This window comes from Bubalus kerabau, chromosome 1 (genome assembly GCF_029407905.1).
Source record: "Bubalus kerabau isolate K-KA32 ecotype Philippines breed swamp buffalo chromosome 1, PCC_UOA_SB_1v2, whole genome shotgun sequence".
In the NCBI taxonomy this organism is placed as follows: Eukaryota; Metazoa; Chordata; class Mammalia; order Artiodactyla; family Bovidae; genus Bubalus; species Bubalus kerabau.
This window is the reverse complement of record NC_073624.1, coordinates 3,413,869-3,432,440: the sequence shown is the minus strand read 5'-3', so window position 1 is coordinate 3,432,440 and position 18,572 is coordinate 3,413,869. Positions and strand designations below refer to the sequence as shown.

The window sequence follows — 18,572 nt, the reverse complement described above, 5'->3', positions numbered from 1 at the left end:
GTAGTGGATGGGCTTCCCTGCCTTCTCCCCCACTGGCGCCCTGCCTCCGGGCCAGGTCACCCCACACTGGGCATCCTGAGGGAGGGCCCGGCCGCTGCTTTCACACACCGACCCCCGTCTCGATGCAGACGAAGGGTTGCCCCGCCCCCCACACTCACCTTGGCGAGACAGACCCCCGAGCCCGGCCTGTGCTCCGCTCCTGGGAGGCTCAAGTCCGTGTCAGGGTCAGCCCCTGGGGCCCATCTTCTGCCCGCAGCCCTGGGGCTCCAGCGGCCTCTTGTCCACGTCCAGGGAGGCCTTCACGAGTCCCAGGCCTCCCAGCACCTTCAGTGTCTGCAGGGAGGGCGGTTGGGGCGAGGCAACAGCTGTGACGTGAGGGGCAGTTATTACATAGGGTGTTTGCGTGTCCTGGACGAGGTTCAGTATTCACATCTGTTCAGTGCTTTTGTCTTGTGTGGGTCCTGGAGCAGCCGGGGCTGGGGGTGGTGTGGAGGGCCGTCATTCACGTCCACGGGAGGACACCCAGGCCCAGCAGATGCGCCTGCTCCCCTCTCCCCAGGGACTCCTCGCCTTCTCAAACGCGTCCCCCACAGGAGGGCTTCTGGGTTGAGATGGAGCGCATCTGCTGCTCTCATGGCCGAGCTCTCTGAGAGGCAATTGTCCGCAGGTGGACTGAAGAGACGACCTGAAGAGAGGCCTTTGGGGAGGGCGTTTCTGGGTGGTTTTCCTCTTTCTCCTCCCAGACCTGGCCCAAGGGTGGCCTCGATCTCTGGAGTTGTGTGGCCAGCACCGGGGCAAGGACTCCTGGAGGCCCAGGAAGAGGGGCCCTGTGGGCTGAGATCGTGGGGTCCCCGCTGTTTCTCTTTGCTCCACGGGTTTTCCCCAAAGGTGGCCCCAGTTGGGTGGAAGCACGGCAGTGCAGGCAGCTAGGACCCTGGGGGCAACCCGTCTTTCTGGACAGAGGAACCAACGAAGGGGCCCCGGGAGTAAGCGCACGTGAGGCGAACCCAGAGAGCAGAGCGTGGGCAGACCGGAGCCCTCACTCCATGTACGCGGACAGGCGCTGGCTCACCACCCCAGTTGGAACAGACCCCAGGCAGCACATGAAAGGCCCTGAAAGCAGATGGGCCGTAAACCACCCCGGGTCCCGGGCTGACCGTGCACCAGGGTGCAGGGCGGGCCCAGGGCTGCACGGCAGTCAGCCACAGAGGGACACAGCTGTGGTCTGAACCTCACTGGGTTGACTGCCTCCTAAAACAAAACCAACATCTGCCAGAGGGTTTTAACAGGACCCAGAGGCTCATGATGCAACGCTGTGTCGAGGATTCAGTGTGGAATTAGCCAGTTTACAGAGAACCAGGAAAATGCCAAGAGGAAAGAAAACAGATTTTGGGCCCCCAGATGTCCAAATTATCAAAGAATTTAAAGTTACAACCATGCTCTATGAGGTAAAGGTAAACACTTCTGTAATTCATGGAAAATTAGACGTCTTTAGTGGAGAAATAAAAATTATAAAAAGTAGCCACGTGGAAATTTTAGAACTTAAACTTACAATATTGGAAATTTAAAAAGTCACTGGATGGACTTCATAACAGAATGGATGTTGAAGAAGAAGGAATCAGTGAGCTTGGAAGTGGCTCGCTGAGGGGTGGGGCAGGAGGGGGGCGGGAGGGAGTCCCGAGGGGAGGGGCTTACATATACTTCCGGCTGATTCGTGTCGCTGTATGGCAAAACCCAACATGCATTATATATATGCTAACTCAAAATGTTTTAGTAGTAAAATGGTAGTTAACATTAATTTGGTTTAAAATAAAAGGTACAATCTATGTATATATGTATACGGTTTTGATTTAGGTTTAGTTGCTTAAGTCATGTCTGACTCTTTGCAACCCCCAGACGGTGCCCTCCAGGCTCCTCTCTCCATGGGATTTTCTAGGCAAAAATATTGGAGTGGGTAGCCATTCCCTTCTCCAGAAGTTCTTCCTGACCCAGGGATCGAACCTGAGTCTTCTGCATTGCAGGCAGATTCTTTGCTGATTGAGCCACCAGGGAAGCCCAACTACGTGCGTGTGTGTGTGTGTGCATACACATACCTCCATATATGTTATAGTCAAGTCAAAGTAGTCAAAGTCACTCAGTCGTGTCCGACTCTCACAACCCCATGGACTGCAGCCCGCAAGCTTCCTCTGTCCATGGGATTCTCCAGGCAAGAATACTGGAGTGGGTTGCCATTTCCCACTCCACATATATGTTATATATATATATAGTTTATGTATTTAAATATGCAGGCCAAATACTCCCAAATCCTCTAGTCTTGGGTCACCCTGTCCTCTGTTATGTAAATAAAATGATTTGAGGCTCCTCTCCCCCCGCAAAAAAGAAAAGGAACACTCATCACTAGAGGTGATCTAACCCGAAACAAACAATGAACACAGATGAACGAAGCCGCAGGAACCGTCCGTGTTCACTTGAGTCCCCGCAGGGCTGGAGAGAGAGACTGGGGCGGGAAGATTTTGAAGTGTGAGGTGCAAGGGTCTGGATGAGCAGAAGAGCATACAGAAAGTTCTAGAATGGCTCCTGCCCACCCAGGCTTCTCAGCGTCCTGTTCGTGGTCCCTTCTCCAGGGCTGCCTCAGAACAGGGAGGGAACAGGGGTGCAGAAGTAGGGATGGGGCGAAAGCAGAGCAGAAGTACAAATTCAAAAACATCTTAATTTATTGTAGACTCTTTCCTCATTTGTGTTGCAATTCCAGTGTTCTGAACATTAATAAATACACATTTGTTAAAAAAAACAACAAACCCTCCAGTGTCTAGTATTTCTCATAAAGTCTTTAAATCACAAAAATAGGTTTACATTTTTCCTGTCTTAATAAAACTGACATTTTTTTTCTTTTTTGGTAACAGTTCTGATCAAATTAAAAACTAAATACATCTCAGGGGACAAAATCCAGTTGCGGAAGAATATGGGATAATATGGAGTGTTCAAAGATTCAAAAATATTTCCACTTTCTTTTTTGCTTAGAAAATGCTTCCTCCATGGTAAACATTTGAAGGTACTATTATTATTGTGTATCTTGAAAAGGCCACTCCCCTGCTAAGGCACATTTATAATTCATTTTGCTGTGAGGGCTCTGGGATCTCATTTCATTTTTGCTTGTGGTCTTGGACCAGTATCAGATAAGCTTTCCTTTATGCCACGAACAACGCTCGCATTTCCATCAGAACAACACAGTAGACGGACATCTTTGCATTTTACTCGATTCTCATCATAGTTTACAGCTTCTCATATTTGGAAGCAGCTGGGCAGATCGTTTATTTGGGCACCGATTAGAGAACAAAAGAAACACTGAAATGAGACGTGTCTGAATGATTCTGGGCCCCGTTCCACAGCCCCTCGGGCCACACCGCACCAACTGCCCGCAGAGGGGCAGTCCCAGCAGGTCCCCGGTGTGAGTTTCTCCAAAACAGCCCGGTAACCATTGAACAGTGTGGCTGTGGCTTTGTCCCTCCACACAATTGGCCATTCGAAGCAAAGTGAAGTAATTGGTCAGACTCGGGGGGTGAGACCCCCGCCTGCCTGGAGATCCTCGGAGCCTCAAAGAGCTGGAAAACTGGCAGGAAGGAATGTGACATTCTGGAAGACCTCATCCCTCCGCCTGAATCGAGGACGTGTGAACACTCGCAGTCCCGCCGAGAACAGGAGCAGACACAGAGGAGCGCCCCACCTGCAGCAGCCCCGGCCGGGAAGGGGGCCAGGGAGGCCCGCGGGGCTGAGGGGGGCTGGCCAGCGGGCCCGTCTCAGCCGTGTGCACCTGCGTCCATGCTCAGAAGGGCTCCTGAGTCCTGCCCGGTCCCGGGTGGTCCTGTCTCGGAGCCATACCCACATCCAGGCAGGTGGGAACCGAGGGCAAGCAGCTCAAATTCATCCGGGGCGGCCCCGTGTGACGCCCACGGGCTCCGGGCTCCTGGCTGGAAGCAGCATGGGAACCCCTGTCCAGCTCACGCCCTACACATGTCCCTTCTCTGCTTTCCTGGGATACCTACTGCTGGTTGCATGCCAGACTCCAGGCCGGATCTGTTAATCTGTGCGATCACCCCCACGGATCTCCCAGTGTAGAGTCAGTACAGATGCAAAATATACAGAGGTTTTTGCCTTTTCAAAGTTCCATACAAATATACAAAAGTATCTACACCTTTGCGACAAAGGAAAGGGGTTTGCTTTAAGGCACGGGCTGGCTTTGCAGACGGCTGTGGAGCTAGCTGCTGGCCTGGGGCCCTGAGTCCTGGCCAGCCGGCCTGGCGGCTCGTCTCTAGGCGGCTCTCCTGCTGGGCCCGGTCCTGGCCAGGCTGCACACGGTCTGGGCTCTGCAGTCTGAGGATTGAGCCATGCCCGTCTGGGAGCCTGAGCCCCCCCCCCCCGTGGCCTCTGGCACTTGTCACGGGGCCTGAGGGTCCTGGAGCCTCCAGGCCACTCAGGGCTTTGCGTCTGGACCTTCAGTCACGCCAATTGTGGGGCTGCCCCTGCAGGGACCCCTGCCCTCAGGGCCTCCTCCGCTGACCGCGCGGGGGCCCCTGGTGCTCTGAGATCCAGGAGCGCGACCACACGGCACCGAGGCCTGGTGGAGGTGGCGGGCTTGTCTCACGGTTTCCTGATGGTTCAAATTGAAGTTTCGTTACTGCCTCTGCGCGTGGGAAGAAGCCGGCAGGCAGGCAGAGGGTCAGCGATGACGGCCCTGCCACCCGTGAAGCCAGCAGCGGGGCTGGGTCTGAGGTCGGGCGGGGGTAGAGCCCCCACTCGGGGGATAGGGGATGCCCGGAGGCTCCACGGAGGGCAAGCTCACGTGTGGGCAGTGACACTGGCAGGCAGGGGAGGGGGCAGGTCGAAACTGCACCCCCGCCCACAGGGCCACAGAGACCCAGGCCCATCTGAGTGTCCTCCACAGAGGCCCACAGAGCACCACTGACAACCGGACTCCTGCTCTAGGCTTAGGAAGGCCGTTCTGTTAATGTACTAGAAGACCCAGGTCCAGTCTTCCCACCTCCCTGGGCCATCGGGTGAGATGAGCAGACCGGTTCAGAGCTGGAGCCCACTTCCATGCCTCTGTGGCCGGGTGCGCCCCCACCCCCAGCCTCAGTCTCCTCAGCCACGAAATGGGTCAGTAATGACCCCAGGCCGAGGAGACAAAGCTTAGTCCCACATGCTCTCACATCCTAGAATGTCAGGGCTGGACAGGACTCAGGGCTGTGGCTGACTCGGCCCCCAAGATGGGGGTCTGGCCCACCTCCGGCTGGTTCCTCCTGACCCCCGCAAAGCTCCTCTTCTGGGTGGAAGCCCCACCATGGTCCCCAGGCCTCATCCTGGGCACCCCTGTGCTCAGACCCTGGTCATGGGCCCCCGGATCCGGCGTCCGCCCTCCAGATGGGGAGCAGAGGGGAGGCTGGCCAGGGGCCACCGCCGCCCCTCCCAAGGCCCAGGCTACTCACTCGGAGCCGGAGCCATGGGCCTGGGCGCTGCCGGCCCGCACGTTCATGTTCATGGCCACCCCATTGAGGTGCTCACGGCCAGGCTCCCGGCACGGCGTCTTGACGGTGATGGCACTGTCGGGGGCGCGGAGCCCGTCGCTGGAGCCCACGGAGGACGAGCGTGAAGATGCCGGGCTCTGCTCGCACTCGGCCAGCTTCTCCCTCAGCCGCGACTTCAGCGTCTTTTCGGTCAGCGGTGGCGGATAGGTGACTTTGTTTTTCAGGATGCCTGGGTCCGGGGTTGGAGGAGATGGAAGAGGTCACAGTCAGGCTGGCCCTGCCGGATGCTGGGACGTGGGGGACTCGGGGAGGGATAGTCACACGGGGCTGCGGGTGCGGCCGCTGGTCTCCCCACCTCGGGGCTCCCCTGTGTCCTGCGGGGGAGGGCTGGCCCCTCTTGAGCACCCCGTCTCCGGGGCCCTCTCCCCCAGGAGCAGGGACTCCCCAGCCCCCCGTTTAGGGGAGCCCAGGCCCTCGGCACCTTTTCTCTGCTCAGGGGGATGGCTGGGCGGCACGGCCGCAGGCCTGGGGCCCCCGCTGTCCCGGGCTGCGAGGCGCTCGCCGCAGTGGTTGCCCTGCTCGTCCAGGTGCAGCTCCACGCTGACCTTGGTCTCCACCTTCAGGCGGGGCAGCTCTCCCGGCTCCTCGCTGTCGCTCCCAGCCAGGCTCTCGTCGGGCCAGCCGGCTGGGACATGGTTGCCCACGGCGTCCACTGAGGCGCAAGACACACCCTCAACGTGTGGCCGCCAGCTCAGCTCATGAGCCCCACCACCTCCCGCTCCTGCTCAGCTGAGCCTGTCCAGAGGGGCGCTGACCCCCAGCCCCCTGCCCACAAGCCCAGGGGGGACGTCAAGACCCAGGGAGGGCTGGTCCCGACGCAGGGTCCCCGGCTGCAAGCCCCCTGCACCCCCAGCCCCGGGAGCCTCGTATTCCCTGAGTCGGCTTCACGGAATCCTCACTGGGGTGGGGGGGGGTCCCACAGCAGGCCTACTTGTGCTGCGCAGATGGCGAGCAGGGGTCTGTGCTTGCCACCGCCACAGCTCTGCCCCGGGGCCGGGCGGCCACGGCTGGGATCTGCGCCGCGGCTTGGGGCTCGCTCACCTTTGGGGGTGCTGTGCACAGGGCCCTGGGCCGGGTCCCATTTGTCCTCAGCCTCACCCCCGTCGTCCTCGCTGTCAGATGAGTGCGAGGAGGCGTAGGAGCTGCTCTGCTCATCTAGGGAGAGCTCGCTGTCCGAGTCTGAGTCGTGGCCTGGGGAGGGGGCAGGTGGGGCTTCCTGTCAAGGGCTGAGTGGAGCCACCTGGGTCCAGGCCAGGGGTGGGGGCCTCGGGGCAGCCGGCCCCCGGAGAGGGAGACCACCCACCATGGGACACATACCGTGGGGCTTCTTGGAGCTCCTGGGGACAAAGGATGCGTCCGGCTCCCCGTGGCCGCCCCGCGCTGGCCCTGAGGACACGCTGAGTTTCTGGCCCCCTTCATCCCTGGAGAGGGGAGAGGGTGGGCTCAGCGCCCCTACACAGGGAGGGGGGGACACGTGACTGGCCACCCAGCCTCGCCCTCACCCAGTGCCTCGTGTGTGTGCTAGGGCGGCCCTGCCGGGCCCAACCTGCGGGACACACGACGGGGTGGAGGTGACAAAGCTGGCGTTTGCTCTGGGAGCTGTCCCCCCCGCCGCCCCGCGGCCACAGCAGGGCGCCCGGCACAGCCTGACCTGACGGTGCTGTCCAGCGAGGCGGTGGACTCGCCCAGGGCCGTGCGGAACACGTCGGGCTCCTCTCCGTACGTGTTGTTGCAGTTGAGGGAGCGCTGCGGGGTGGGGGGCTGGTGAGCGGCCGAGCGGAGGCCACCGGGCCGTGGGGGACGGCTCGGTCCCCTCTGCAGGGCTCCACGCAGCAGCCTGCCTGCACCCGCCAGGCGCCGGGCACAGCGGCCTCTCCACCCCTGGTCGGGACCCCCGCCGGCCTCGGCCTCAGGGGACCAAGGGCAGCGGCGGGACAGACACCGCCGTCAGCCCACTCCTCCCAGGCTGCAGGGAAGGCAGCCGTGCTCCGGTTCGGGCCTGTGACGTCCACGTGGTGGGGGAGGCGAGACCAAGGAGCTGCATCTGATCTGCGTCCCCTCAAGCCCGGCCCACCCTACCCCCCGGGGCCCGCGGGCGCCCCCTACCGTCAGCAGGGTGGCCCTCGTGGTGGCCGAGTCATCGGCGTATGGCTTCTTCCCGGCGAGCACGCCTCTCAGGTGTTTCCGGACCTCCCTGTTGAACACGCAGTGCAGCAGGAGCACCGCCAGGCCCTGCGGGGCGGGGCAGGGTCAGCGCGGCTCGGCCTCGCGGGGAGACACCCGGCTGCGGCCACCGCGCGTGCCTGCCTGCCCAGAGACCGCGCGGAGCCCAGCAGGGCCCACACCTGGCCTCCCTGCCCTGGGTGCTTCCGATTTCTCCAGGAGGGGCCTGGTAAGGGCAGGCAGCCTGCCGCCAGGTGCCTGGAGGACCACCCCTTCCTGGGCCCCAGCCCTCGGGGCATCTGGGCCCCCAATGTCGCATCATCAGTCAGGGTCTGGGGAAGCCCTCGATGTGGGCTGTAAATGGTCAGCACTCTCAGGACACAGCGGGGTCTACACCGGGCTGGGACAGCGTGAGGCCCCTTCCAGCTGAGCAGACCTCTGTGTCCTGACAGACACAGGGGGCCGTGGAGCGGGGTCCCTGGGGCGGGGGGCTGCGAGCAGAGCTGCGTTTGCAGCAGCAGGCTCGTCTTTGGCGGCAGGACCACGACGAGGCGTTGCCGTAGCCCCGCACACACCGCGGTGACACCGGCCAGACAGCCGCGGCGTGGTCCCGTGTGTCCGGAGAGCCAGGACGCAGCCTGGATGGCAGGTCAAGGGTCTCCCCGGGGGGGCAGGAAGCAGCATGGGTGAGCCCTGACCGCCCCAGGGCCGGCCCCGCAGGGTCACTCCCCGGCCGCCCACCTGTAAGCAGCTGAAGACAGCGAAGAGGTAGTGGAAGGCGAGCGCGTCTCCGTTCACAGCCAGCAGCCCCAGCAGCCACGTGGCGCTGATGAGCAGCAGCAGCAGAAAGGCGGTCCTCAGGAGGGCGCTGGGGGCGGGGCAACGGCTGAGTGTCGGGCATGCCCCGCCCCTCCGCTATCACCCGCCCTACCCCGCCACCCGTTCCTTCCCACTGCCTCTCCAAGCATCTACCACGAGGCTCACAGGGGAAAAGGCAGGTGGAGCTTAGCGGGGAGGTGAAACGCAGGCGAGGACTTAACCAGCAAAGGGGAAGGTCTTTTCATTGGAAAAGGCCCTGATGCTGGGAAAGACTGAAGGCGGGAGGAGAAGGGGACGACAGAGGATGAGACGGTTGGATGGCATCACCGACTCAATGCACTTGAGTTTGGGTAAACTCCGAGAGCTGGTGATGGACAGGGAGGCCTGGAATGCTGTGGTCCATGGGATTGCAAAGAATCAGACACGACTGAGCAATTGAACTGAACTGAGGTAATCAAGAAGCTGGGGACCAAGGCAGGGGACGGGCCGTGTCCACAGCGACGTGGGGAGCCTGGTGCATAGGCCTGGGAGTTTCCGTGGACCCGGAGGAGGTGAGGGGCAAGAAGAGGGGTGTCAGGGCCCCCATGCAGGCTACTCGCTAGGGCTCCCCGCTCCCTGCCCCCGTCTTCCCAGCTGTCAGGGGGCTGGCGATGTGCACCCCTCGTGGGGTCGTGGGGGTGGCGGGACCATGTGCGTTAAGGTGAGTTAAGTGCTCGGAAAGGTGCATGCGAGTGGTGGAGGAGATGGAGGGCAGTGGAGCCGATGACCAGGCTGCCCTGCGTCCCCTGCCCGGGTCTCCACCCCTCCATAGCCGTTTCAGACTCTGCTCTTCTGGGGGGTGTGTGGACAGGAGCCTCCTGTTGCCTCGAAGCTCCTCCTCGCACACCCTCCCGTTCCTGGCCCCCAGCTTGGGTCACCTGGCCCAGTGGTCACCCCTGCTCTGACCATTTCGTGGCTCCTGGGCCCCACGCTGCACTCTCAGCTGCCGCCCTGCCTCCCCAAGGCTGTTCTGTAGGTCCCCTGCCCTGGTCCAGCCCCCAAACGCTGGAGGCACCCTCTCTGCGGGGCCCCCACTCTCGCTGTGCTGCACGTCCTCTCCTCTCGCTGGGCGAGTGCCTCTCCTCCTGCAGCACCAACATCACCACGGCCTGGAACGTTCCACCCCGCCCCCACTCCAGGCACGTCCCCCATCTGCTGTCACTGTCCCCCCCACCCCCACCCTGGCCCGTCCCAGGTGAACGCCGGGCGTCACTGCTCACCCGTCTCCCTTCGGGGACTCTGCCACCAAGCCCCGTGTGTCCTGCACCCCAAAAACCTCTGGGGTCCAGCGTGCCCCTCCCTGGTCCAGGCTGCCATCCCGGCCCCCCGCCCCAGGCCCGCCGGGCTCAGCCCAGACACGGCCAGACTCAGCTGCCCTCTCCCCACTGCAGCCTGCCGAGCCCCACTGCTGTGACCCCCTGACCTGGCCTGGAAAAGCCAGCAGCTGACCCGCTAGGTGACGGGCACGTTCACAGGCTCTGCCCGGTGGGGTCTCAGAAGGGGCTGGGTCCAGTCCCACCCACTGCCCGGGTTTAGCACCAACTTACACGACCCGTTTTCTTTCATAATAATGGCGCTTCCTCTGGCAGGAAACCTTTGCAGACAGGACAAAAATGACTGTGTTGACCTGAAAAAAAAAACCAAACAGAAAATCCCAAAGTCAGGTGGCAGCCTCACGGTATTATCACAACACACCTTCACAACCCAAAGGCTTCTGAGGGTCTTCAGCCCTCATCTCGGGGGGGTGTGCCCCCCCGAGATGAGCCCTCAGGGCCCAGGAGCCTGCTGGGGGCGGATGCTGAGTGGTCCGAGTGAACGTGGATGTGGACCAAAGCCTGGAATCCACGAGTCTGAGGACGCAGCTGCATCACTGGGAGGTCAGCCCCTCCAGTCCTGTCCAGATGGCCAGTGGAGCCGGTAACCCATGGGCTCTCAACACCGCTCAACTCGTGCGAGGGGCACCCAGCCTCCCGCCCCTGAGGATCAGGGCTTCTGACCACTCACAACTATCACGGTCCCAATGGGCCCCGCGAAGCTCCAGATCAGGGTGTCTCGAAGGGACAGCCAGCAGAAGTCCGGGTTTCCGTAGCCCTGCGGGTCCAGGCCCACCGCGAGTCCTGGACAACAGGCAGGGGACGAGTGAGGGCCGTCCCGATGAGGGGTGGCCCACAACTGGAGTGTCCCCAGACCCCCATTCAGGACCCTCCGCCCTGGAAGGCTCAGAGGAACCAGGCTGCGGGGCTGGGGGCGTGTGTCCTCAGGGCCCAGCACGTGGGAGACCTGATGGGAGCACGGCTGGCCGGGGACTAACCCGAGGCTGGGCCGGGCTGGAGTGGGGTCCACGTGGGCCAGAGTGTGGCCGGAACCATGCCTCGTTCCAGCCGAGGTCCCGGGAACCGCCTTAAGTTCTTTGGCAAGAGACTTAGGCATTAAAAAAAGGAAAGCACCCAAAACTGTTCTTAAAGCAAGTTAGAAACGTGAACGGTCTGAACTGAGATTCCAGTGCCGCCTTAGAGGAGAGGCGTTTCTGCACTGGCGGTGCCCCTGCCCAGATCGGGGTCGACCGGGAGAGGGTGTGAGGCAAAAGGGCACCGAGAGCAGCCTCTCTCCCCGTGGGCAGTCCTCGTCCTCGGAGGGACAGGCTGCCTGTGCAGGACGGCCTCCTGCTGGCTCCCTCGCAGTGCGCCTTGGGCCAGCCTGGGGCCAACAGCGCCCGTGATGTGAGCCGGGGCTCGGTGCCTCCGGCTCGCAGGTGAGGACGGCCCCACTTGGAGTGACCACGTGGACCCAGCTCGAGTCCACCGGCGCAGAAGCCCTTCGTGGGGGCTCGAGTTTCTTCTACGAAGGTCCCGAGTGTCCCAGTAGGGGCTCGGCATGGCCTCAGCCCCGTGACCTCCCATGTGGCTGCCTTGGAGCAGCCTGAATAGTGTTCCCTGAATCTCTGAATGTGGCCTTATGTGGAAATACAGTCTTGGCAGATGGAAGTGTGCTGAAGATCTAAGATGAGGTCATCCTGGATTTAGGGTGGGCCCTCGGAGAAGGCAATGGCAACCCACTCCTGTACTTTTGCCTGGAAAATCCCGTGGACGGAGGAGCCTGGTGGGCTGCAGTCCATGGGGTCGCGAAGGGTTGGACACAACTAAGCGACTTCACTTTCACTTTTCACTTTCATGCATTGGAGAAGGAAATGCCAACCCATTCCAGTGTTCCTGCTTGGAGAATCCCTGGTGGGCTGCCGTCTATGGGGCTGCACAGAGTCGGACACGACTGAAGCGACGTAGCAGCAGCAGCAGCTCCATCCAATGACCGGTGTCTCAGAAGGAGGAGGAGATGGACACAGACATGGGGGAGGGGAGACGGGAGGGACGCAGCCACAAGGCCAGGCTGCCGGCAGCCCGGGGACCAGAGGGGGCAGACTACTCCCAGGGCCTCTGAAAGAGAGCATCCTGCCTACCCCTTGATTCTGTACTCTGGCCTCCAGGCCTGCGAGAGAAGAAGCTTCTGTTTGTCTTTTAAGCCCCCCAGTGTGTGATACTTTGTCTCGGAAGCCCTGAAGTGGGAACACCTGTGCTTAAACCTCAGCCCATGCCGGCCAGGACATCGGCTCCTGAACGTGGCCCTGGGGCTGCCCATCGGACTGGGGCTTATCTACAGGTGGGACATCATCTGTGCATGCAGCGAACTCCGTTCCCATCACAAATACTACTACGGCCCCAGGCCACGGATAACCGGCCATGGGGTACATTACAGACCAGAAGCCACACTCTAAGTTTACTGGGGGCACAGAAAAGTGTGAGTCTTTCAGCCGTGTCTGACTCTTTGTGACCCCATGGACTGTAGCCCGCCAGGCTCCTCTGTCCATGGGATTCTCCAGGCAAGAGTACTGAAGTGGGCTGCCATGCCCTCCTCCAGGGGATCTTCCCAACTTAGGGATTGAACCTGGTCTTCTGCATTGCGGGCAGATTCTTTACTGTCTGAGCCACTGGGGAAGCCTGGAAAACCAGATGGCAAACTTTAACTCTTCGCTTTGTAAAATAAGCAAATTGGCAAATAATTCCGACCTGATTTCTTCACTCCTCTTTATAGAATTTAATGTAAATAAAATCTGACATTCTGGTCTCTGAGGTTAATTTGCTAATTAAAAAAAAAAAAAACAAATAATAATTGAGGCTCAGAGCAGATTGAAGATGAAATTCAAGATGAGGTGAGTGTCCTGAGTGTCCAAGCAGGACCAGGTCTTGGCTTCAGGGGTTCAGTAGATGGGCAGTGGGGGCCCCTGAAACCAGCCGCTCTGAGCCCTTGTTCTTCCCAGTCTTTGGGGCTCAGAGACCACCTGACTCAGCACCTTTCTCCCGAGCTGACCAGAGACACGTGGCATGGTGTGTCTGCCAGGGTCACTCTCTGGGTTAAGAGGGGTGGCTGCCGGCACGGGAGGCCCCACTGCCCCCCCAGCAGCCCTGGACAGAGGTGACAGTGGTCACTCAGGGTCCCTGGGAGCCCAGGGAGAGGGCTCACAACAGGAGAGCCCATTGCCCAGACTGTCCGGGCAGGAGCAGGGCAGGAGAGAGCAGAGCAGAGCAGTCGGAGATGCTGCCGTGGCAACCAGGAGGCACGATGATCGGCCCTGGCTCTGACCCCAGGGTGGCTGCCGGACAGAGGCCCGGGGCAGCAACTGCCCCTTCTCCCACTGCCCCAGCCTCAGACTCCCTGTCTGGGTCCCTAGAACCCAGGTGCTGCGAGGAGAGAGGGTGCCGCTCACCTGTTGTGATACCCGTGGGGATCTTTCCCCACAGGAAGCAAACTTTGACTTCCTGATGTTTAGAGAAAAGTGTGCTGAGGAAGTGCCACTGCTCTGTTCATTCATTAACTCCTTCTTCCATCCACCCGCTCACTGATCCAACCGCTCATCTACCCATCCATCTATCCATCCTAACCACTCATCCATCCATCCACCCATCTCTCCACCACTGATCCAACCACTCATCTACCCATCCATCCATCCATCCTAACCACTCATCCATCCATCCACCCATCTCTCCACCACTGATCCAACTACTCATCTACCTATCCATCCATCCATCCATCCTACCCACCCATCCATCCATCCACCCATCCATCCATCCATCCATCCACTCACCAACCTCTCCACCCACCCATCTGTCTGTCATTTACCATGCATCCACTCACCCATCTGTCCACAAAGCGGGCAGACATGGGAGTTTTTGTCTGTTAGGTGCCAGAAAGAACCCTGAATGGCCTGAACCCAGCCCTCAGTGCACTCACACCTGACAGGGACACTGAGTGATCACACTCCTGTGAGCAGATGTGGGTGCTGGGTGCCCAGGACGAGGCCAGAGAGCTCCCCTGCCAGCAACTGGGGGCACTGACGTGGGTTCCTGCGATGTCCCGCGGGTCCCCGGCCGGGAGTGGCCGCTCTGCGCATGCTCACCTGTGACGATGGCCGGGATGCCCCAGCCCACCACGTAGTAGAAGCGCATGGGCCCCGCGTCGATGTTGCGCACCTCGGTCAGCATGCGGTAGACGTGTAGGCTTTCCACGAAGGTCCAGGAGAAGGTGCTCATGTAGACGTAGTGCAGGAGGATGGCGATCACCGTGCACAGGAACTGCGGAAGAGGCAGCGGCTGAGTGCGGCCCTCACCCTGCACGGTGGGCTGACGGCCAGGCGGCTGGGGACGGGGCGCCTGGGGGCGGGGCGGGCTGGAGGGAGTGGGGGTGAGGTGAGGTCTAGACGGCCCCGGGAGGGGCTGGGGTGGGGCCCTGGGGAGGGACCAAATCCAGCACGCTGCAAACAAGAGGGCACGCAGGTCTGAGAAAGGAAAGCAGCTCAGTGGTTTTCCCTGATTGACCCAAGTGCAGCTGAGCGCCAACAGTGCCAGCGTCTCAGGCTCCCCACGCGGAACAGAGCACAGGGAGTAAGGTGCCTGGGGGCCCCAGGACACCCGACCCCCAACCGAGGTCAGCGCCACGAGTGAGCCTAACCCGGGTGATGGGTGCACACAGTCTCGACAGTTTTTAGAAGCTAGAAATTTGTATTTTCACCTCATGGCTCCAAATTTTTTAATGTTGACATTTCATTTAACACTAAAAAATACGTATCATGGAGACAGCTCAGGCTGTGGCCCCGATGGTGAGCGTGGCCTTCATCCACCACTTGGACTCTCCTGCAGGTCTCCGCAGTCCAGGTGCGGCCTGTGAGAAGGAGCCTCAGGCCTGTGACCGCGCCATCAAATAAGAAAGAAGTCACCGTGCCTGTGCTGATTTATCGGGGCCTCTGCCTCCCACAGAAGAAAGCAGGGTGGGCAGCGTTTGTTATGTTTCTGTCTCCGGCTGGTGGGGCTGAGTGTCGGGAAGAGAAAGTCAACCTCCATAGTCGAGGCTCAGCTTCCCGGCCTCTGGGGGCCTTGGCGACCAGCCCTGAGTCCCTGGACACCGAAGGTGAGTCGAGAACAGGAGGAAGGTAGTGTTGGGAGGGCAGGGCTGGGGACACTGTGGGATCGGGGCGTCCAGCCTGAGGCCATCGGTGCACATCCAGTCCCAGGTGCCCAGGGACGAAACTTCAAGACCTCTGCCTTGGCTCAGAGCAGCCTCACCCGTCCTGCTGGGGGGAGGCTGGCTGCCCGGTCCGGAACCCAAGGCCCAGCGGCTGGGCAGCCTTCCCTCCAGGTCCCAGGAGGCTGGACTGGCAGGAGAGCAGAGGAAGGACAGATGGGGGGAGGAGGAGAAAGTCCCTGGTCACCCCTGCGGGGTCCCACAGATCCCTGCGGAGCCACACCCTCTGTAGAGCCACGCCCCTCGGAGCCACGCCCCCGAGGGTACCACCCCCCACCGCGGAGCCACGCCCCTGTAGAGCCACACCTAGCTGGGCCACGCCCTCGCAGAGCCTCTCCCCTTGAGACATCCTGTCCAATCCTCACTGCTATCTGGCCAGCCCGACCTCCCCGGGTCTCACCGTCTGTGCCAAAGAGACACTTCCGTCCCAACAGACACCGAGTTGGAGACCGAGGGCCACCACGTGACGCACGCTGAGGCCTCTCTGCTCAGTCCTGGGCAGCCTCCTCGTGAGGGGTCCCCAGGGCCCAGGCTTTTTGGAAGCCCCAGTGCCACCTGCCATTGAGTCCACCTGGGTTCTCTCCAGGAACAGAGCCCCGGACATGTGGGAGGGACCCTTTTTAAGATTAACATCTGTCAAATGCAGCACAAAGCGGGAACCCAAGCAGAAGCAAAAACAGAACCTTAGGTGATGGCTGGAGACACACCCTGTGTCTCCAACGCTGCACAGGAAATGGGGGAGTCCACCCTTAGGGATGGGCAGAGTGGTCAGCCTGGCCGCAGAGGGTGAGCCTGAGGCTGGGTCCGCCCCATACCAACCCCCAGCCCCGCTGGGGGAGTCCAGCCTTAGGGACGGGCAGAGCGGTCAGCCTGGCCGCAAAGGGTGAGCCTGAGGCTGGGTCCGCCCCATACCAACCCCCAGCCCCGCTGGGGGAGTCCAGCCTTAGGGACGGGCAGAGCGGTCAGCCTGGCCGCAAAGGGTGAGCCTGAGGCTGGGTCCGCCCCATACCAATCCCCAGCCCCGCTGGGGGAGTCCACCCTTAGGGACGGGCAGAGCGGTCAGCCTGGCCGCAGAGGGTGAGCCTGAGGCTGGGTCCGCCCCATACCAACCCCCAGCCCCGCTGGGGGAGTCCACCCTTAGGGACGGGCAGAGCGGTCAGCCTGGCCGCAGAGGGTGAGCCTGAGGCTGGGTCCGCCCCATACCAACCCCCAGCCCCGCTGGGGGAGTCCACCCTTAGGGACGGGCAGAGCGGTCAGCCTGGCCGCAGAGGGTGAGCCTGAGGCTGGGTCCGCCCCATACCAACCCCCAGCCCCGCTGGGGGAGTCCAGCCTTAGGGACGGGCAGAGCGGTCAGCCTGGCCGCAAAGGGTGAGCCTGAGGCTGGGTCCGCCCCATACCAACCCCCAGCCCCGCTGTGCAAAGCACAGCTGGCTCGTGTGTGTGCTCAGTCATGTCCGACTCTTTGCGACTCTGTGGACTGAAGCCCACCTGGCTCCTCTGTCCATGGGCTTCTCCAGGCAAGAGTACTGGAGTGGGTTGCCATTTCCTTCTCCAGGGGATCCTCTTGACCCAGGGATTGAACCTTGCGTCTCCAGCATTGGCAGGAGAATTCTTTACCACTGAGCCACCTTTGACCCATGGTTGGCGCAGCAGAATGAAGAAGGGGGAAGAGACTGGTGTGCTGCCTTATATCACATGAAAAGTAAACCCACAAAACCACCTTTGGGGGGGGAAAAGTCCCCATGTGCCAGAAGCCGATGTTTTAAAATGTAATGGGACCATACATTCAGGGGCTTCTGCACCAAAGGTACTACCTTTTCCAGAAACAGAACAAAGGCAAACACTAATGCACAATAAATCATTTCAACCTGCCAGTAATCTGGGAGATGAAAACCTCGCCTGGAGAGGGGACTTCAGTTTACAGAAAACCCATCAAAACCAGGCACGGCGCCAAGCCCCAGAATTACGTGCACGGCATTCCTCTTATTCGTGCTCACCAGCGCATGGAGACCGTTCAGCTCCCCTTCCAGGGGCCGGTGAGTCAGAGCTTGAAGCCAGCAACAGCCCCTGAGCGTTTCTCACGCCGGGTTTGGTTGCGAGGAGTGGCCCGTCCCCAGCTCTCCGTCCCTCTGTTCCGACCACTCAAAGACACCCTTGAGGGGTTTTGCCCTGAGTCACGCAGCCCCCCGCCCCCCGCCCCCGGCTGGCGCAGGGATAGGGACTCGCAGGCAGGGAGAGGTGTGCTGAGCCCGGCAGGTGCAGAGGGGCAGCCCAGCCAGTCCCGTGCCCCCGCCTGCCCTGGGAGCCTGACAAATACGGGCCCGTCCTCTGTGCCAGGACTGGAGAGCTGCCAAGGTCATCATGGAGCCCTCTCAAGGTCGTCTGCTTGGACGCCCTGTCTCTCTCCCTAACACCCTCCTCCGGAGGGTCAGAGAAGGGAGAGTGCTAACCTGCAAGGGCCCCCGGGCCAGCGAGCCAGTACGGCTGTGCCTTTTTCCTAACACTGCATGCTCTCCGGGCCGTCCACGCTCACAGACACGCTTCCTCCTGCAGTGAGGGCTGGTCCCTCACGCCCAGCTCTGCTCTTCCTCAGCCCCTAAGGACCGGTGTGTCCAGGCTCACCCAGACGCGCCCCCTTCTGGACACTCGAGGCATCGCGCCCCCGCCCCCTCCCTCCATGTCCGCAGGGTCCTGACCCCTGGCCCTCTCCTCCTGCTCCGGTCCTGGCCGCGGCTCCACCCCCCACACCAGGAAGATGCCATCCTGGTGCCCCTCTGACCTCCAGCCTCAGCCCTAGCCACCCTCTTCCCTGTCACCACCGTCCATTTACCAAAATGTAGGCCTGGCCATGGCTGTCCGTGGCACAGGGCTGCCTGCCAACAGAGATGACCAGAGATCCGGGCCCCTCCCACCGGACAGCGACGGGACCGTCCTGCTCAGCCGTCCTCTGGGCTGGCGCAGCGCTCCCATCAGCCCCCGCGGGGCCAGGTTGGCATCTGACACTCCTGACCCCCCACGCATGTCTGCGTCTGAGACTGGATGGAGACTGCGGCGCTTCCAGGGATTTAACACCGCGACAACCACGAGTCCTCACTGCATGAGGCACGGAGGAATGACACCTATGTCAGCAGCAGGTGGCAGCTGGAACGGCCCACTGAAAGGCTAAGGGCCCACTGCTCACCGCGGGAGAGACCGGAATTAGGAGAGCAAACTCCGAACTTCCCGCCATCACTTCATGTGCACGTGTGATGGTCAGCTGGCCTCATGTCGTCCCAGGGCCAGTGGGGTCACCATTTAGTGATGGACCCTGAACTCAGCCACGATGAACTGTCGGCCCTGGGCCGGGTTACGCAACCTGGCCGGCCCCGGGGCTCCCCACCTGTGAGCAGGAATGCTGCC

General features: G+C 61.3%; 1 protein-coding gene across 1 annotated transcript in view; it reads right to left on the bottom strand.

The window, feature by feature from the left end:
- Positions 1-3,823: 3,823 nt before the first annotated feature.
- Positions 3,824-18,572, bottom strand: part of LOC129646214 (cadherin EGF LAG seven-pass G-type receptor 1-like) — a 36,446-nt gene continuing 21,697 nt past the window's right edge. The window contains exons 18-28 of the mRNA XM_055575258.1: positions 14,053-14,227; positions 10,608-10,720; positions 10,151-10,230; positions 8,487-8,613; positions 7,689-7,814; positions 7,234-7,328; positions 6,900-7,003; positions 6,624-6,773; positions 6,004-6,234; positions 5,484-5,751; positions 3,824-4,681 (exon numbers count right to left, since the gene is read on the bottom strand). Coding sequence (XP_055431233.1) covers positions 4,657-4,681; positions 5,484-5,751; positions 6,004-6,234; positions 6,624-6,773; positions 6,900-7,003; positions 7,234-7,328; positions 7,689-7,814; positions 8,487-8,613; positions 10,151-10,230; positions 10,608-10,720; positions 14,053-14,227 — 1,494 coding nt within the window. The 3' untranslated portion in view covers positions 3,824-4,656. The remainder of the gene's footprint in view (positions 4,682-5,483; positions 5,752-6,003; positions 6,235-6,623; positions 6,774-6,899; positions 7,004-7,233; positions 7,329-7,688; positions 7,815-8,486; positions 8,614-10,150; positions 10,231-10,607; positions 10,721-14,052; positions 14,228-18,572) is intronic.